This window comes from Petromyzon marinus (genome assembly GCF_048934315.1).
Source record: "Petromyzon marinus isolate PM22_M1 ecotype Great Lakes invasive population chromosome 76 unlocalized genomic scaffold, UKy_Petmar_22M1.pri1.0 chr76_unloc.2, whole genome shotgun sequence".
Lineage (NCBI taxonomy): Eukaryota > Metazoa > Chordata > Hyperoartia > Petromyzontiformes > Petromyzontidae > Petromyzon > Petromyzon marinus.
The window spans coordinates 857,506-878,188 of NW_027422619.1; the positions used below are offsets into that span (position 1 = coordinate 857,506).

General features: G+C 54.3%; 1 protein-coding gene across 3 annotated transcripts in view; it reads left to right on the forward strand.

Annotated features, from left to right (window-relative positions):
• The first annotated feature begins 2,390 nt into the window (after positions 1–2,390).
• Positions 2,391–20,683, forward strand: part of ILK (integrin linked kinase) — a 65,441-nt gene continuing 47,148 nt past the window's right edge. The window contains exons 1-3 of one of the 3 annotated variants that reach the window (XM_076058529.1): positions 2,391–2,673; positions 18,335–18,427; positions 19,750–20,443. In XM_076058529.1, the coding sequence (XP_075914644.1) occupies positions 18,339–18,427; positions 19,750–20,443 (783 nt within the window). In that variant the 5' untranslated portion in view covers positions 2,391–2,673; positions 18,335–18,338. The other 2 variants (XM_076058530.1, XM_076058531.1) reach the window with 2 other exon arrangements.

Below are 20,683 nucleotides of genomic sequence, written 5' to 3' on the forward strand. Positions count from 1 at the left end.
TTACAACCCTTTGTCTCGCATACCTATCCGCACTACCAATTCCAACTGTTCCTGAGACCGTTATACTTATCCACAACACCAATTACAACCCCTCGTCTCGCCCCATACCCATCTACACTACCAATTACAAACACCACAATCGCCCCATACCCATCCACACTACCAATTACAACCCCCCGTATCGCCCCATACCTATCCACACTACCAATTGCAAGTGTTCCTGAGACCATTATACTTATCCGCACTCCCAATTACAACCCGCAATCTCGCCCATAACTATCCGTACTACCAATTACAACCCCCAAGCTCGCCCCATACCCATCTACACTACCAATAACAACCCCCAAATATCGCCCCATACCTATCCCTGCTACCAATTACAACCCCCAATCTCGCCCCATACCCATCTACACTACCAATTGCAACACCCAAATATCGCCTCTTACCTATCCCTACTACCAATTACAACCCCAAATCTCGCCCGAAACCCTACCGTACTATCAATTACAACCCCCATCTCGTCCGTACCTATCCGTACTACCAACTACAACTCCCCATCTCGCCCCATACCCATCGTTTATTGTGAAATTTCGGTCACAGCCCCTATGATCACTGTTACATTGCTTTTATGGCTTTATTTAGGTGATTTAGAAAAGTTTTTTTTGTTTGGCCATGGTTTTTTGTTGTTGTAGTACGGAGTTAGACTGATGGCCTTAATCTTAGTTGTCTTGTGGTTGTTGTTGTTGTTGTTATTTGATTTGCATCCCACTGGGATTGTTGCACACAGCGTTGGTGGGGTACACGGTGCTAATTCAGGAATGTTTTGATGTTTTTTTTTTCCTGGATGTTTCTGTTTGCACAGTCACACAAAGTCACTTTAAGATGTTTTTGGTTCATGCTTTTGTTGTTTGTTGCGGTTGCACCCGATTCAAGAACCGAATGGCTCACAAGGCTATACCTAATACATGAAACTGAAAAAAACCCCATCTCGCCCCTACCAATCCACACTATCAATTACAACCACTCGTCTCGCCCCATACCTATTCGCACTACCAATTACAACAGCTCATTTCGCCCCATACTCATCTACACTACCAATTGCAACCCCTCGTCTCGCCCCATACCCATCCGCACTACGAATTACAACTCTCCACCTCGCCCCATACCCATCCACACTACCAATTACAACCCCCATCTCGCTGCATATCTATTCGTACTACCAATTACAACTGTTCCTCAGACCGTTATACTTATCCGCAACACCAATTACAACCCCTCGTCTCGCCCCATACCCATCCACACTACCAATTACAACCCCCATCTCGCCGCATACCTATCCGCACTACAAATTACAACTTCCGGAGACCGTTATACTTATCCGCAACACCAATTACAACCCCTCGTTTCGCCCCATACCCATCCACACTACCAATTACAACCCCATCCCACCGCATACCTATCCGCACTACCAATTACAACTATTCCTGAGAACGTTATACTTATCCGCAACACCAATTACAACCCCTCGTCTCGCCCCATACCTATCCACACTACCAATTACAACCCCCATCTCGCCGCATACCTATCCGCACTACAAATTACAACTTCCGGAAACCGTTATACTTATCCACAACACCAATTACAACCCCTCGTCTCGCCCCATACCCATCCACACTACCAATTACAACCCCATCCCACCGCATACCTATCCGCACTACCAATTACAACGATTCCTGAGAACGTTATACTTATCCGCAACACCAATTACAACCCCTCGTCTCGCCCCATACCCATCCACACTACAAATTACAACCCCCATCTCACCGCATACCTATCCGCACTACCAATTACAACTATTCCTGAGAACGTTATACTTATCCGCAACACCAATTACAACCCCTCGTCTCGCCCCATACCCATCCACACTACCAATTACAACACTCATCTCGCCGCATACCTATCCGCACTACCAATTACAACTGTTCCTGAGACCGTTATACTTATCCGCAAGACCAATTACAACCCCTCGTCTCGCCCTATACCCATCCACACTACCAATTACAACCCTCATCTCGCCGCATACCTATCCGCACTGCCAATTACAACTGTTCCTGAGACCGTTATACTTATCCGCAAGACCAATTACAACCCCTCGTCTCGCCCCATACCCATCCACACTACTAATTGCAACCCCCATCTCCCCGCATACCTATCCGCACTACCAATTACAACTATTCTTGAGACCGTTATACTTATCCGCAACACCAATTACAACCCCCCCCCCCTCCCGGTCTCGCCCTATACCCATCCGCACCACGAATTACAACCCTCCGTCTCGCCCCTACCCATCCGCATTACCAATTGCAACCCTCCCATCCCTATCCGCTGTGTGATTTCCAGTGGGCGTGGCGCATTCCACACTGAAAAAGCCTCCGCAGGGCCTCAGGCGACCGCGCCCCTCACTCAGCGCCGACTTTAAAAAAACTAAAACTAAAAATTCGTTTAAAAAGTTGCAAATTTCAAATCCCTCGGACGGTTGCAATTCTAGAAGCGAAACTTTGCACGAATCTCCGTCGTTTTTTTTGGCGAGGCCACCCGCGCGGCCGTCTTTGTATCTCTCTCGGTGGTGGTGGTGATTTTAAGTTTCGTGAGGACCTCAGCGTTCACGACGAGGTGAGTCTCAAACCTCCTCACTCTCCCCTCACTCTCCTCTCTCTCCCCTCACTCTCTCCCCTCACTCTCCCCTCACTCTCTCCTCACTCTCCCCTCACTCTCCTCACTCCCCTCACTCTCCTCACTCTCCCCTCACTCTCCCCACTCTCTCTCCTCACTCTCCTCATTCTCTCTCCTCACTCTCCCCTTACTCTCCTCACTCTCTCCTCACTCTCTCCCCTCACTCTCTCCTCACTCTCCTCTCCTCTCTCCCCTCACTCTCCTCACTCTCTCCTCACTCTCCCCTCACTCTCTCCTCTCACTCTCTCTCCTCTCTCCCCTCACTCTCCTCACTCTCCCCTCACTCTCTCTCCTCACTCTCTCTCCTCACTCTCTCTCCTCACTCTCCCCTCACTCTCCTCACTCTCCCCTCACTCTCCTCACTCTCCCCTCACTCTCCTCACTCACTCTCCTCACTCTCTCTCCTCACTCTCTCCCCTCACTCTCTTCTCACTCTCCTCTCTCTCCTCACTCCCCTCACTGTCCTCACTCTCTCCCCTCACTCTCTCCTCACTCCCCTCACTCTCCTCACTCTCCCCTCACTGTCCTCACTCTCTCTCCTCACTCTCCTCACTCTCCCCTCTCTCTCCCCTCACTCTCCTCACTCTCCCCTCACTCTCTCCCCTCACTCTCCTCACTCTCCCCTCACTCTCCTCATTCTCTCTCCTCACTCTCCCCTCACTCTCCTCACTCTCTCCTCACTCTCCTCACTCTCTCTCCTCACTCCCCTCACTCTCTCTCCTCACCCTCTCTCCTCACTCTCTCTCCTCACTCTCTCTCCTCACTCTCCTCACTCTCCCCTCACTCTCTCCTCACTCTCCTCACTCTCTCTCCTCACTCCCCTCACTCTCTCTCCTCACTCTCTCTCCTCACTCTCTCTCCTCACTCTCTCTCCTCACTCTCCTCACTCTCCCCTCACTCTCTCCTCACTCTCCTCACTCTCTCTCCTCACTCCCCTCACTCTCTCTCCTCACTCTCTCTCCTCACTCTCTCTCCTCACTCTCTCTCCTCACTCTCCTCACTCTCCCCTCACTCTCTCCTCACTCTCTCTCTCCTCGTCTTTGTTGAGGTGATGGGGGGGAGTTGTTGTTGTGGTTGTTGTGAATGTTGCACGGCTTGAAGGTAACGGAATTTCTCCACACTGGATGGGGTTGAGGGGGTGGTGGTGGTGAGGGTGGTGGTGAGGGTGGTGGTGGTGAGGGTGGTGGTTGTGGTGTTGAGGGTGGTGACGGTGGTGGTGGTGACGGTGGTGTTGAGGGTGGTGGTGAGGGTGGTGGTGATGGTGGTGGTGATGGTGGGGGTGGTGTTGAGGGTGGTGGTGTTGAGGGTGGTGGTGGTGACGGTGGTGGTGGTGACGGTGGTGGTGGTGACGGTGGTGGTGGTGACGGTGGTGGTGGTGACGGTGGTGATGGTGACGGTGGTGGTGGTGACGGTGGTGGTGGTGACGGTGGTGGTGGTGACGGTGAGGGTGGTGGTTGTGGTGTTGAGGGTGGTGGTGATGGTGGTGGTGATGGTGGTGGTGATGGTGGTGGTGGTGTTGAGGGTGGTGGTGGTGGTGAGAGTGGTGGTGAGAGTGGTGGTGAGGGTGGTGGTGTTGAGGGTGGTGGTGGTGGTGGTGGTGAGGGTGGTGGTGGTGGTATTGAGGGTGGTGGTGGTATTGAGGGTGTTGGTGGTGGTGGTGGTAGTGTTGAGGGTGTTGTTGGTGGTGTTGGTGGTGGTGGTGTTGGTGGTGGTGTGGGTGGTGTTGGTGGTGTTGAGCGCAGTTGGCGAGGTGAGGGTAAAGGCTGTTTGTGTTGTTGTTTGGTTGTTGTTTGGTTGTTGTGGTTGTTTGGTTGTTGTTTGGTTGTTGTGGTTGTTGTTGTGGTTGTTATTGCTTGGTTGTTGTTGTGGTTTGGTTGTTGTGGTTGTGGTTGTTGTTGTTTGGTTGTTGTGGTTGTTGTTGTTTGGTTGTTGTGGTTGTTGTTGTTTGGTTGTTGTTGTGGTTGTTTGGTTGTGGTTGTTGTGAATGTTGCACGACTCCCCAGCGTGTAAGGGCGGGCTGGCTTGAGCCGAAGGGAATTTCTCAAACGAGTCGCTGGCGTAGCAGCGGTGTCGTGGAGTCAAACATCGCCGCCTCTGGGGAGAGACAAAGACGGCCGGGCGTGGGGGTGGTGCTGGTCACATCACCACCACCACCGTCAAATCATCACCACCACTGTGTGTGTCACAGTGCCGGTAGCCTTCATAGACACTGCTGCTGCTACTGACAGCACTTGCCCCTACATCCTGTTAGAGGCTACCTGGGGGAGCTTTGTCTTTGTGTGTCTATAATTGGTTGCGTGAGCGCGTGAACGTGCGGGTCTATAAGCGGTGGTGTGTGTCAGTGTGTGTGTGTCTGTGTGTGTGTGTCAGTGTGTGTGTGTGTCAGTGTGTGTGTGTCAGTGTGTGTGTGTGTCTGTGTGTGTGTGTCAGTGTGTGTGTGTCAGTGTGTCAGTGTGTCGGTGTGTGTGTCAGTGTGTCGGTGTGTGTGTGTCGGTGTGTGTCAGTGTGTCGGTGTGTGTCAGTGTGTCAGTGTGTGTGTGTGTCAGAGTGTGTGTGTGTCAGTGTGTGTGTGTCAGTGTGTGTGTGTGTGTCAGTGTGTGTGTGTCAGTGTGTGTGTCAGTGTGTGTGTGTGTGTCAGTGTGTGTGTCAGTGTGTGTGTGTCAGTGTGTGTGTGTGTGTCAGTGTGTGTGTGTGTGTCAGTGTGTGTGTGTGTGTGTGTCAGTGTGTGTGTGTGTGTGTGTGTCAGTGTGTGTGTGTGTGTCAGTGTGTGTGTGTGTGTCAGTGTGTCGGTGTGTTAGTGTGTGTGTCAGTGTGTCGGTGTGTTAGTGTGTGTGTCAGTGTGTCGGTGTGTTAGTGTGTGTGTCAGTGTGTCGGTGTGTTAGTGTGTGTGTGTCAGTGTGTGTGTGTGTGTCAGTGTGTGTGTGTGTCAATGTGTGTGTGTGTCAGTGTGTGTGTGTGTGTGTCAGTGTGTGTGTGTGTGTCAATGTGTGTGTGTGTCAGTGTGTGTGTGTGTGTCAGTGTGTGTGTGTGTGTCAATGTGTGTGTGTGTCAATGTGTGTGTGTGTCAGTGTGTGTCAGTGTGTCAGTGTGTGTGTGTGTCAGTGTGTGTGTGTGTCAGTGTGTGTGTGTGTGTCAGTGTGTGTGTGTGTCAGTGTGTGTGTGTGTCAGTGTGTGTCAGTGTGTGTCAGTGTGTGTGTGTCAGTGTGTGTCAGTGTGTGTGTGTCAGTGTGTGTCAGTGTGTGTGTGTCTGTGTGTCAGTGTGTGTGTGTGTCTGTGTGTCAGTGTGTGTGTGTGTCTGTGTGTCAGTGTGTGTGTGTCTGTGTGTGTGTGTCAGTGTGTGTGTGTGTGTCAGTGTGTGTGTGTGTGTCAGTGTGTGTGTGTCAGTGTGTGTGTGTGTGTGTGTCAGTGTGTGTGTGTCAGTGTGTCAGTGTGTGTGTCAGTGTGTCAGTGTGTGTGTCAGTGTGTCAGTGTGTGTGTGCCCCTACAGTCTGTTAAGGCTATACGGGGGGTCTTTGTCAGTGTGTGTGTGTCAGTGTGTGTGTGTCAGTGTGTTTGTCCGGCAAAACAACCCCCTACCTCCTCGCGGTGCCGGACGGGCAACTCTGTCGTGGACAGCGCTGTGGGGGGAGATCCAATTTTGATTGGCTCCTCCCCTCATGGCATATGTGTCCACCACAGGGGCTAAACGGGGGCTCTGGACGGGTGCGAGGGGCTGGTAACCCCTTCACCTTCAATTAATTACCACGAAACCACGAATTAAACTGAAATATGTAACAACTAAGCTTGTGCCGGAGGCCCCGGGGGGCCAGGCGTCTATGACGTTTCCTGGCCAAACCCCAATTGGCGGAGCCAGGAGATTGAATACCTACCCTCGGGGCTACTCCAGAAACAACGAAAAGCCACTACGGGTGGCCACGTGGAATGTTCGAACGCTCACTGCAGAGGAGAGGCTGCCACTCCTCTGTCGGGAGCTGGACCGGTACCGCCTGGATCTATGCGGCATTCAGGAGGTCCGGTGGACCGGCTCTGGCTCCTGCCACCATGAGGGGTGGACAGTCCTCTACTCGGGGCAGCAGACTGCCAAACAACAGGGTGTGGGTCTTCTTTTGAACAAAAGAATGAAGGGGGCGTGGGAGCGTGGCGGTGAGGTGTGGGAAGCTGTAAGCCCCAGGCTACTTTGGGCTCGCCTTCCCATCAACCGGAGGCGAGGAATGGTGGTCGTGGTTACTTATGCCCCCACCGAAGATGAACATCCGTGGAGGGATGCAGGCAAAGCCGATGAGTCAGATGCCTTCTATGACCTCCTGTCACAGGTGCTGGCTAAAGTGGCCCCTCGGGATAGAGTCATCATGTTGGGTGACTTCAATGCCCGAGTTGGTCATGATACTGGCACGTGGTCTGGAGTGATTGGAGGGCATGGGCCAGATCAGCTCAATAACAACGGTAGGAGGCTGCTAGATTTTTGTGCAGCCCATGGGCTTGTAATTACCAACACGCTGTTCCGGCATCGGCGCATCCACACAACATCATGGATGCATGCCGGGTCCAAGCAAGAACATCTGCTGGACTACATAGTGACGGACCAGCGGATGCGAGCCCATGTCCTTGACACCAGGACCTACCGTGGAGCTGATCTGCCCTCTGACCATCGACTAGTCATCTGTAAGATGCGCCTGCCTTTCTTCCACTCCGGTGGTGGGTGTACACCCAGGACCCCATTCCAACCTAAAGTGGCCTGGTCTCAGTTATCTGATGAAAGTTGCAAGTGAGAATTTCATCATCGCTTGCGGCTGGGATTGGCATCGTCCCCGACTCCTCCTGATGTCGAGGGTAAATGGGCGAGGTTTAGGACTGTGACTCATGCAGCTGCAATGGCTGCTTTGGGTACGCGGTCCAGACCTCCCCAGACACCCTGGCTGACAGAGGAGTTGTTCAGGATGGTTGAGAAAAAGCGACAGGCCCACTGTCATCGGCTACAGAATCCCACGTCAGAGAATGAGGAGGCTTACCGCAGCCTTCGCTCGGAGGTTCGGAGAGCCGTGAGGCGCTGCAAGGATGGGTGGTGGTCGCGGGTTGCTGAGGAGATGGAGTCTGCCTCAGTGGCCCGTGATCACAAATCTCTATTTAACTCCATCAAAAAAGTAACCTGCAGCGCCACACGTATTACCAACATTAGGGGAAAAAACGGTGATCCAATTACCGACCCCCAGGAACAGGTTCGCAGATTTGCTGAGCATTTCTGTGAGGTCCTGGGGGAGGGAAAATCCCTCAGCCAGGAAAACATCGTGGCACAAAGTGAGGATGACCCTGCTGAGGCTGCGGTGCCTCAAATATTGGATGAAGTCACCCCCTGTGAGTGGCTGGCTGAGGTTCCATCTGCTGAGGAAGTATTGAGGGCGATCCGGAGTCTGAGACCAGGAAAGGCAGCGGGCAGAGATGATCTCCCAAGCGAAATGCTGAGGGAGGGTGGCGTTTGTGCACAGACTGCCCTATATGACATCATAACAACAGTCTGGACCACTGGACGGGTTCCGCAGGATTGGAAGGATGCCCTGGTGGTCCCCCTTTTTAAGAAGGGGGACCGCACAGACTGTAACAACTACAGGGGCATCTCACTCCTCAGTGTGCCAGGAAAGGTCCTGGCAAGGATTATTCAGCATCGCCTTGGCAGGCACACTGAGGAGAGGCTTGCGGAGCCCCAATGCGGTTTCAGGAAAGGGCGGTCCTGCACAGATGCCATATTTTCTGTCCGTCTGCTACAGCAGAGGTGTAGGGAATTCCAACAAGACCTACATCTCTGCTTTATTGACCTGGTCAAGGCCTATGATACCATCAGTAGGCCTGGGCTCTGGGTTGTTCTTCGTGCTTTTGGAGTACCTGACCCTCTGCTCACGATCATTAATGACCTTCATGATGGTGAGCGGGCCCGGGTAAAACTACGTGGCCGGGAGTCAGAGCCATTCCCTGTACACCTTGGGGTGCGACAGGGATGTCCTCTGGCTCCCACATTATTTAACATCTATTTTGACCACGTAGTTCGTGAAGCCTTCAATAGCTGTACCGGGGGAATCTCCATATGGTACAGATATAATGGGAGGCTAATCGATGCCCGGGTGCGGTCAAGGGATGGCTCCCTATTGCTCAACCACGTTATGTATGCTGATGATTTGGTAATAGCTGCTCAGTCAGAGGAGGAGTTGGAGATGCTGCTGCTGAGACTGGAGCGTGCCACTAAGAGGTGGGGCCTTACCATCAGCCCCACCAAAACTAAGCACCTGCCTGGGTATTTTGTACCATCGGACACTCCACCCCCACAACTCCCAATCGGTGATGGGGCAGTTGTGGAGAGAGTGGAGAGTTTCCCATACCTGGGCAGTGTGCTTATGACTGGCTCCAGTTTAACAGCAGAGATCTCACTCCGAATCAGTCGAGCGGCAATAACTTTTCATCGGTTGCGTAACGCTGTGTGGAAGCTAACTGGTCTGTCGCTCAGCACTAAGCTACAGGTCTTCTCGGCCACGGTCATTCCCTCCCTTCTCTACGCTTGCGAAACGTGGACCCCCCTGGTGGAACATCTTCGCCGGTTAGAAACATTTAGGCTGGCCTGCCTACGATCCATCCTGGGTTTAACCAGACTGGATTGTGTGAGGAGCTCACAAATCCTTGAAAGATCTGGGCAGGGTCCCATCGGTGAGCTCCTCCGGCAGGCAAGGCTGCGATGGCTGGGTCATGTAGCCCGCATGCCCAGCCACCGCATGGCGAAACAGCTTTTGTTTGGCCGGATTGAGGGGGCTAAGCGGGCGCGGCACGGGCTAGAGAAGAGATGGAGTGATGTGGTACAGGAGGACGTGGAGCTGAGTGGACTTGCCGATGACTGGTACCAGCGGTGTCAAGAACGGCCTCTGTGGAGGAGGCTCGTGAAGGATGCTACTGGGCAGTTGGAGGCAGTCGCCCTCCAACAACAACGGAGGGCGGAGGAGCGACGCTCACAACAACGAGCGGAACGCCGGGTGGCTAAAGCACAGCAGGTTGGCACAGTAGGGGGCACAGGTGGTGCATCAGCCAGTCATCTCAGTCAGTCGACCCGTGGCACCTGGGTCTGCCCAGTGACCTCCTGCCAGCGGGCGTTCGACACTTCACGTGGCCTCACGGTGCACATAGCCTGGCACAAGCGTCGTGGTGACGTCACCGCCACTTAGTGGCGAATGGCGGTTGTTATTGTGTTGTGTGTGTCAGTGTGTCAGTGTGTGTGTGTGTCAGTGTGTGTGTGCCCCTACAGTCTGTTAAGGCTATACGGGGGGTCTTTGTCAGTGTGTGTGTGTCAGTGTGTGTGTCAGTGTCGCCGGTTGGAAACATTTAGGCTGGCCTGCCTACGGATCCATCCTGGGTTTAACCAGGCTGGATTGTGTGAGGAGCTCACAAATCCTTGGCACGGTCCCATCAGTGAGCTCCTCCGGCAGGCAAGGCTGCGTTGGCTGGGTCATGTAGCCCGCATGCCCAGCCACCGCATGCCGAAGCAGCTTTTGTTCGGCCGGATCGAGGGGGCTAAACGGGCGCGGCACGGGCTAGAGAAGAGATGGAGTGATGTGGTACAGGAGGACGTGGAGTTGAGTGGACTTGCCGATGACTGGTACCAGCGGTGTCAAGATCGGCCTCTGTGGAGGAGGCTCGTGAAGGATGCTGCTACTGGGCAGTTGGAGGTAGTCGCCCTCCAACAACAACGGAGGGCGGAGGAGCGACGCTCACAACAACGAGCAGAGCGCCGGGTGGCTAAAGCACAGCAGGTTGGCACAGTAGGGGCACAGGTGGTGCATCAGCCAGTCATCAAAGTCAGTCGACCCGTGGCACCTGGGTCTGCCCCGTGACCTCCTGCCAGCGGGCGTTCGACACTTCACGTGGCCTCAAGGTGCACCTGGCCTGGCACAAGCGTCGTGGTGACGTCACCGCCACTTAGTGGCGAATGGCGGCTGTGTCAGTGTGTGTGTGTCAGTGTGTGTGTCAGTGTCGACTCAGCCTCAAATGTGTACCTGGTGCAGTGTGTAAACATCGCCACTGGGGAGACAAAGGCGGTCGGGCGTGGTGCTGGCCACCCACCCCCTCGTGTACCGTTCCGGCCTTCATAGGTGCTCGCTAACAGCACTTGCCCCTACAGTCTGTTAAGGCTATATGGGGGATCTTTGTGTGTGTGTGTACGTGAGTGTGTGTGTACGTGTGTATGAGTTAGTAAGTGAGTGTGTGTGCACGTGTGTGTAAGTGTCAGCGTGTGTGTATACGTGACCGTGTGTGTGTGTGCGTGTACGTGACTGTGTGTGTGCGTGTACGTGAGTGTGTGCGTGAGTGCGTGCGTGTACGTGAGTATATTTAAGTCGTGGTTTAGTGGTAATGAATTGAAGGTGGAGGGGTTACCAGCCCCTCGCACCCGTCCAGAGCCCCCGTTTAGCCACTGTGGTGGACACAGACATCCATGAGGGGAGAGGGCCAATCGGAATTGGCCCTCTCCCCACAGTACTGTCCACGACAGAGTTGCCCGTCCGGCACCGCGAGGAGGTAGGGGTTTGTTTTGCCAGACTTGGTAATAGCTGCTCATTCAGAGGAGGAGTTGGAGACGCTGCTGCTGAGACTGGAGCGTGCCACTAAGAGATGGGGCCTTACCATCAGCCCCACCAAAACTAAGCACCTGCCTGGGTATTTTGTACTATCGGACACTCCACCCCCACAACTCCCAATCGGTGATGGGGCAGTTGTGGAGAGTTTGGAGAGTTTCCCATACCTGGGCAGTGTGCTTATGACCGGCTCCAGTTTAACAGCAGAGGTCTCACTCCGAATCAGTCAAGCGGCAATATCTTTTCATCGGTTGCGTAACACTGTGTGGAAGCTACCTGGTCTGTCGCTCCGCACTAAGCTTCAGGTCTTCTCGGCCACAGTCATTCCCTCCCTTCTCTACGCTTGCGAAACGTGGACCCCCCTAATGCACATCTTCGCCGGTTAGAAACATTTAGGCTAGCCTGCCTACGATCCATCCTGGGTTTAACCAGACTGGATTGTGTGAGGAGCTCACAAATCCTTGAAAGATCTGGGCAAGGTCCCATCGGTGAGCTCCTCAGGCAGGCAAGGCTGCGATGGCTGGGTCATGTAGCCCGCATGCCCAGCCACCGCATGCCGAAACAGCTTTTGTTCGGCCGGATTGAGGGGCACTAAACGGGCACGGCACGGGCTAGAGAAGAGATGGAGTGATGTGGTACAGGAGGACGTGGAGCCGAGTGGACTTGCCGATGACCGGTACCAGCGGTGTCAAGATCGGCCTCTGTGGAGGAGGCTCGTGAAGGATGCTACTGGGCAGTTGGAGGCAGTCGCCCTCCAACAACAACGGAGGGCGGAGGAGCGACGCTCACAACAACGAGCGGAGCGCCGGGTGGCTAAAGCACAGCAAGTTGGCACAGTAGGGGGCACAGGTGGTGCATCAGCCAGTCATCTCAGTCAGTCGACCGGTGGCACCTGGGTCTGCCCCGTGACCTCCTGCCAGCGGGCGTTCGACACTTCACGTGGCCTCAGGGTGCACATAGCCTGGCACAAGCGTCGTGGTGACATCACCGCCACTTAGTGGCGAATGGTGGTTGTTGTTGCACGTGAGTACGTGAGTGTGTGTGTGTACGTGAGTACGTGTGTGTGTGTACGTGAGTACGTGTGTGTGTGTGTACGTGAGTACGTGAGTGTGTGTGTGTACGTGAGTACGTGAGTGTGTGTGTGTACGTGAGTACGTGAGTGTGTGTGTGTACGTGAGTACGTGAGTGTGTGTGTGTGTGTACGTGAGTACGTGAGTGTGTGTGTGTGTGTACGTGAGTACGTGAGTGTGTGTGTGTGTGTACGTGAGTACGTGAGTGTGTGTGTGTGTGTACGTGAGTACGTGAGTGTGTGTGTACGTGAGTACGTGAGTGTGTGTGTGTGTACGTGAGTACGTGAGTGTGTGTGTGTGTACGTGAGTACGTGAGTGTGTGTGTGTGTACGTGAGTACGTGAGTGTGTGTGTGTGTACGTGAGTACGTGAGTGTGTGTGTGTGTACGTGAGTACGTGAGTGTGTGTGTGTGTACGTGAGTACGTGAGTGTGTGTGTGTGTACGTGAGTACGTGAGTGTGTGTGTGTGTACGTGAGTACGTGAGTGTGTGTGTGTGTACGTGAGTACGTGAGTGTGTGTGTGTGTACGTGAGTACGTGAGTGTGTGTGTGTGTGTACGTGAGTACGTGAGTGTGTGTGTGTGTGTACGTGAGTACGTGAGTGTGTGTGTGTACGTGAGTACGTGAGTGTGTGTGTGTACGTGAGTACGTGAGTGTGTGTGTGTACGTGAGTGTGTGTGTGTACGTGAGTACGTGAGTGTGTGTGTACGTGAGTACGTGAGTGTGTGTGTGTACGTGAGTACGTGAGTGTGTGTGTGTACGTGAGTACGTGAGTGTGTGTGTGTACGTGAGTGTGTGTGTGTACGTGAGTACGTGAGTGTGTGTGTACGTGAGTACGTGAGTGTGTGTGTACGTGAGTACGTGAGTGTGTGTGTGTGTACGTGAGTACGTGAGTGTGTGTGTGTGTACGTGAGTACGTGAGTGTGTGTGTGTACGTGAGTACGTGAGTGTGTGTGTGTACGTGAGTACGTGAGTGTGTGTGTGTACGTGAGTACGTGAGTGTGTGTGTGTACGTGAGTACGTGAGTGTGTGTGTGTACGTGAGTACGTGAGTGTGTGTGTGTACGTGAGTACGTGAGTGTGTGTGTGTACGTGAGTACGTGAGTGTGTGTGTGTACGTGAGTACGTGAGTGTGTGTGTGTACGTGAGTACGTGAGTGTGTGTGTGTACGTGAGTACGTGAGTGTGTGTGTGTACGTGAGTACGTGAGTGTGTGTGTGTACGTGAGTACGTGAGTGTGTGTGTGTACGTGAGTACGTGAGTGTGTGTGTGTACGTGAGTACGTGAGTGTGTGTGTGTACGTGAGTACGTGAGTGTGTGTGTGTACGTGAGTACGTGAGTGTGTGTGTGTACGTGAGTACGTGAGTGTGTGTGTGTACGTGAGTACGTGAGTGTGTGTGTGTACGTGAGTGTGTGTGTGTACGTGAGTACGTGAGTGTGTGTGTGTACGTGAGTACGTGAGTGTGTGTGTGTACGTGAGTACGTGTGTGTGTGTGTGTGTACGTGAGTGCGTGTGTGTGTGTGTGTGTACGTGAGTGCGTGTGTGTGTACGTGAGTGCGTGTGTGTGTACGTGAGTGCGTGCGTGTGTGTGTACGTGAGTGCGTGCGTGTGTGTGTACGTGAGTGCGTGCGTGTGTGTGTACGTGAGTGCGTGTGTGTGTACGTGAGTGCGTGTGTGTGTGTGTGTGTACGTGAGTGCGTGTGTGTGTACGTACGTGAGTGCGTGTGTGTGTACGTGAGTGTGTGTGTGTGTGTACGTGAGTGCGTGTGTGTGTGTGTGTACGTGAGTGCGTGTGTGCGTGTGTGTACGTGAGTGCGTGTGTGTGTGTACGTGAGTGCGTGCGTGTGTGTGTGTGTACGTGAGTGCGTGCGTGTGTGTGTGTGTACGTGAGTGCGTGTGTGTGTGTGCGTGAGTGCGTGTGTGTGTGTGCGTGAGTGCGTGTGTGTGTGTGTACTTGAGTGCCTGTGTGTGTGTGTGTACGTGAGTGCGTGCGTGTGTGTGTGTACGTGAGTGCGTGTGTGTGTGTACGTGAGTGCGTGTGTGTGTGTACGTGAGTACGTGAGTGTGTGTGTGTGTACGTGAGTACGTGAGTGTGTGTGTGTGTACGTGAGTACGTGAGTGTGTGTGTGTGTGTACGTGAGTACGTGAGTGTGTGTGTGTGTGTACGTGAGTACGTGAGTGTGTGTGTGTACGTGAGTACGTGAGTGTGTGTGTGTACGTGAGTACGTGAGTGTGTGTGTGTACGTGAGTGTGTGTGTGTACGTGAGTACGTGAGTGTGTGTGTACGTGAGTACGTGAGTGTGTGTGTGTACGTGAGTACGTGAGTGTGTGTGTGTACGTGAGTACGTGAGTGTGTGTGTGTACGTGAGTGTGTGTGTGTACGTGAGTACGTGAGTGTGTGTGTACGTGAGTACGTGAGTGTGTGTGTACGTGAGTACGTGAGTGTGTGTGTGTGTACGTGAGTACGTGAGTGTGTGTGTGTGTACGTGAGTACGTGAGTGTGTGTGTGTACGTGAGTACGTGAGTGTGTGTGTGTACGTGAGTACGTGAGTGTGTGTGTGTACGTGAGTACGTGAGTGTGTGTGTGTACGTGAGTACGTGAGTGTGTGTGTGTACGTGAGTACGTGAGTGTGTGTGTGTACGTGAGTACGTGAGTGTGTGTGTGTACGTGAGTACGTGAGTGTGTGTGTGTACGTGAGTACGTGAGTGTGTGTGTGTACGTGAGTACGTGAGTGTGTGTGTGTACGTGAGTACGTGAGTGTGTGTGTGTACGTGAGTACGTGAGTGTGTGTGTGTACGTGAGTACGTGAGTGTGTGTGTGTACGTGAGTACGTGAGTGTGTGTGTGTACGTGAGTACGTGAGTGTGTGTGTGTACGTGAGTACGTGAGTGTGTGTGTGTACGTGAGTACGTGAGTGTGTGTGTGTACGTGAGTACGTGAGTGTGTGTGTGTACGTGAGTGTGTGTGTGTACGTGAGTACGTGAGTGTGTGTGTGTACGTGAGTACGTGAGTGTGTGTGTGTACGTGAGTACGTGTGTGTGTGTGTACGTGAGTACGTGTGTGTGTGTGTACGTGAGTGCGTGTGTGTGTGTGTGTGTACGTGAGTGCGTGTGTGTGTGTGTGTGTACGTGAGTGCGTGTGTGTGTGTGTGTGTACGTGAGTGCGTGTGTGTGTACGTGAGTGCGTGTGTGTGTACGTGAGTGCGTGCGTGTGTGTGTACGTGAGTGCGTGCGTGTGTGTGTACGTGAGTGCGTGTGTGTGTACGTGAGTGCGTGTGTGTGTACGTGAGTGCGTGTGTGTGTGTGTGTGTACGTGAGTGCGTGTGTGTGTACGTACGTGAGTGTGTGTGTGTGTACGTGAGTGTGTGTGTGTGTGTACGTGAGTGCGTGTGTGTGTGTGTGTACGTGAGTGCGTGTGTGTGTGTGTGTACGTGAGTGCGTGTGTGCGTGTGTGTACGTGAGTGCGTGTGTGTGTGTACGTGAGTGCGTGCGTGTGTGTGTGTGTACGTGAGTGCGTGCGTGTGTGTGTGTGTACGTGAGTGCGTGTGTGTGTGTGTGCGTGAGTGCGTGTGTGTGTGTGCGTGAGTGCGTGTGTGTGTGTGTACTTGAGTGCCTGTGTGTGTGTGTGTACGTGAGTGCGTGCGTGTGTGTGTGTACGTGAGTGCGTGTGTGTGTGTACGTGAGTGCGTGTGTGTGTGTACGTGAGTACGTGAGTGTGTGTGTGTGTACGTGAGTACGTGAGTGTGTGTGTGTGTACGTGAGTACGTGAGTGTGTGTGTGTGTACGTGAGTACGTGAGTGTGTGTGTGTGTACGTGAGTACGTGAGTGTGTGTGTGTACGTGAGTGCGTGAGTGTGTGTGTGTACGTGAGTGCGTGAGTGTGTGTGTGTACGTGAGTGCGTGAGTGTGTGTGTGTACGTGAGTGCGTGTGTGTACGTGAGTGCGTGTGTGTGTACGTGAGTACGTGAGTGTGTGTGTGTACGTGAGTGCGTGAGTGTGTGTGTGTACGTGAGTGCGTGAGTGAGTGCGTGCGTGTGTGTGTACGTGAGTGTGTGTGTGTGTACGTGTGTGCGTGTGTGTGGGCAGGGCCTTGCGAGACTTTTGAGACTTTATTTGGAGAGACGAGAGGGGGGTGTGGGTGTAGAGAGCCGGGTGGGATGGTGGGGGTGGGGGAGGTGGTGGCGTGCCATTGTAGGAATGTGTGAAAACCCTAAAGCAGCAGCAGGAGCAGCAGCATCGGCGGCGGCAGCAGCAGCAGCAGCAGCGGCATCAGCAGCAATAGCTGCAGTAGTAATAATAGCAGCAGCAGCATCACCACCAGCAGCAGCATCACCAGCAGCAGCATCACCAGCAGCAGCATCACCAGCAGCAGCATCACCATCACCAGCAGCAGCATCATCACCAGCAGCAGCATCATCACCAGCAGCAGCATCACCACCACCAGCAGCAGCATCATCACCAGCAGCAGCATCATCACCAGCAGCAGCATCACCACCACCAGCAGCAGCATCATCACCAGCAGCAGCATCACCAGCAGCAGCAGCAGCATCACCATCACCAGCAGCAGCATCATCACCAGCAGCAGCATCATCACCAGCAGCAGCATCATCACCAGCAGCATCATCATCACCAGCAGCAGCATCATCACCAGCATCATCACCACCACCAGCAGCAGCATCATCACCAGCAGCAGCAGCATCATCACCAGCAGCAGCATCACCAGCAGCAGCATCACCACCAGCAGCAGCAGCATCATCACCAGCAGCAGCATCACCACCAGCAGCAGCAGCATCATCACCAGCAGCAGCATCACCAGCAGCAGCATCACCACCAGCAGCAGCATCATCACCAGCATCATCACCACCAGCAGCAGCATCACCAGCAGCAGCATCACCACCAGCAGCATCATCACCAGCAGCAGCAGCATCACCACCACCAGCAGCAGCATCACCACCACCACCACCAGCAGCAGCATCATCACCAGCAGCAGCATCATCACCAGCATCATCACCACCACCAGCAGCAGCATCATCACCAGCAGCAGCATCATCACCAGCAGCAGCATCATCACCACCAACACCACCATCACCACCACCACCATCACCACCACCATCATTACCACCACCTTCACCATCATCACCATCATCACCACCACCACCGTCATCACCATCACCACCACCACCTTCACCACCAACACCACCACCGTCATCACCACCACCACCACCACCGTCATCACTACCAGCACTCACAGACAAAGACGCAGAAATGAGCACGCCACAGGCACATTACCGAGTCCTTGCGTGTGCATGATTGTTCTTCCTTGTTGTGTAACCCCCCTCCACCACCACCACAACCACCATCACCGCTAACACCACCATCACCACAACCACCATCAACACCAACACCACCTTCACCACCACCTTCACCACCAACACCACCACCGTCACCACCACAACCACCTTCACAACCAACACCACCACCGTCACCACCTTCACCACCAACACCACCGTCACCACCAACACAACCACCACCTCCGTCACCACCAACAACACCACCACCAACACCACAATCACTGTCATCACCACCACAATCACTGTCGCCATCAACACCACAATTACTGTCACCACCAACACCTTCACCAACAACACCACAATCACTGTCACCACCACCACAATCACTGTCACCACCAACACCACAATCACTGTCACCACCAACACCACCACCTTCACCACCAACCCCACCACCAACACCACCAACACCACAATCACTGTCACACCAACACCACAATCGCTGTCACCACCACCACCTTCACCACCAACACCACAATCACTGTCACCACCAACACCACCACAATCACTGTCACCACCACAATCACCACCACCTTCACCACCACCATAATCACTGTCACCCCCCCCCCTCTCTCCGCCCGCCAGCGTGATGGACGACATCTTTGCGCAGTGCCGAGAGGGCAATGCGGTGGCCGTCCGCCTGTGGTTGGACAACACGGAGAACGACCTCAACCAGGGGTCAGTCCCGACACGCCCACAAATAGAGAGACACGCCCACAAATAGAGAGACAAGCCCACACCTAGGGAGAGACACGCCCACACACAGAGAGACACGCCCACACCTAGGGAGAGACACGCCCACAAATAGAGAGACACGCCCACTCCTAGGGAGAGACACACCCACACCTAGGGAAAGACACGCCCACACACAGAGACACGCCCACACCTAGGGAGAGACACGCCCACACCTAGGGAGAGACACACCCACACCTAGGGAGAGACACACCCACAAATAGAGAGACACGCCCACACACAGAGAGACGCCCACACCTAGGGAGAGACACACCCACACCTAGGGAAAGACACACCCACAAATAGAGAGACACGCCCACACACAGAGACACACCCAGAAATAGAGACACGCCCACAAATAGAGAGACACGCCCACACAGAGAGACACCCATAAATAGAGAGACACGCCCACACCTAGGGAGAGACACACCCACACCTAGGGAGAGACACACCCAGAAATAGAGAGACACGCCCACACACAGAGAGACACTCACAAACAGAGACACGCCCACAAACAGAGACACGCCCACAAACAGAGACACGCCCACAAACAGAGACACGCCCACAAACAGAGACACGCCCACAAACAGAGACACGCCCACAAACAGAGACACGCCCACAAACAGAGACACGCCCACAAACAGAGACACGCCCACACACAGAGACACGCCCACAAACAGAGACACGCCCACAAACAGAGACACGCCCACACCCACCCACGGAGAGACACGCCCACAAACAGAGACACGCCCACACCCACCCACGGAGAGACACGCCCACAAATAGAGACGCCCACAAACAGTGACACGCCCACAAAAAGAGAGACACACACACACAGACACACCCACACACACACAGACACACCCACACACACACACAGACACACCCACACACACAGAGACACACACACACAGAGACACACCCACACAGAGACACTCACACACACACACACGGAGACACACACACACAGACACACACCCACACACACAGACACACCCACACACACACAGACACACCCACACACACACACAGACACACCCACACACACAGAGACACACACACACAGAGACACACCCACACAGAGACACTCACACACACACACACACGGAGACACACACACACAGACACACACAGAGACACACCCACACACACACACAGACACACCCACACACACAGACACACCCACACACAGACACACACAGACACCCACACACACACAGACACACTCCAACCCTGGGGGACCTTTCTCCCCCCCCCTCCCCCCCCAGCGATGACCACGGCTTTAGCCCCCTGCACTGGGCCTGCAAGGAGGGGCGAGCGAGCGTGGTGGAGATGTTGGTGATGCGTGGAGCACGGATTAACGTGATGAATCGTGGCGACGACGCTCCTCTCCACCTGGCAGCCAGCCACGGGCACAGAGACATCGTGGCCAAGGTGACGGTGGTGGTGGTGGTGGTGACGGTGGTGGTTGTGGTGGTGGTGGTGACGGTGGTGGTGGTTGTGGTTGTGGTGGTGGTGGTGGAGATGTTGGTGATGCGTGGAGCACGGATTAACGTGATGAATCGTGGCGACGACGCTCCTCTCCACCTGGCAGCCAGCCACGGGCACAGAGACATCGTGGCCAAGGTGACGGTGGTGGTGGTGGTGGTGACGGTGGTGGTTGTGGTTGTGGTGGTGGTGGTTGTGGTGGTGGTGGTGGTGGAGATGTTGGTGATGCGTGGAGCACGGATTAACGTGATGAATCGTGGCGACGACGCTCCTCTCCACCTGGCAGCCAGCCACGGGCACAGAGACATCGTGGCCAAGGTGACGGTGGTGGTGGTGGTGACGGTGGTGGTTGTGGTTGTGGTGGTGGTGGAGATGTTGGTGATGCGTGGAGCACGGATTAACGTGATGAATCGTGGCGACGACGCTCCTCTCCACCTGGCAGCCAGCCACGGGCACAGAGACATCGTGGCCAAGGTGACGGTGGTGGTGGTGGTGGTGACGGTGGTGGTTGTGGTGGTGGTGGTTGTGGTGGTGGTGGTGGAGATGTTGGTGATGCGTGGAGCACGGATTAACGTGATGAATCGTGGCGACGACGCTCCTCTCCACCTGGCAGCCAGCCACGGTCACAGAGACATCGTGGCCAAGGTGACGGTGGTGGTGGTGGTGGTTGTGGTGGTGGTGGTGGTGGTGGTGACGGTGGTGGTGGTGACGGTG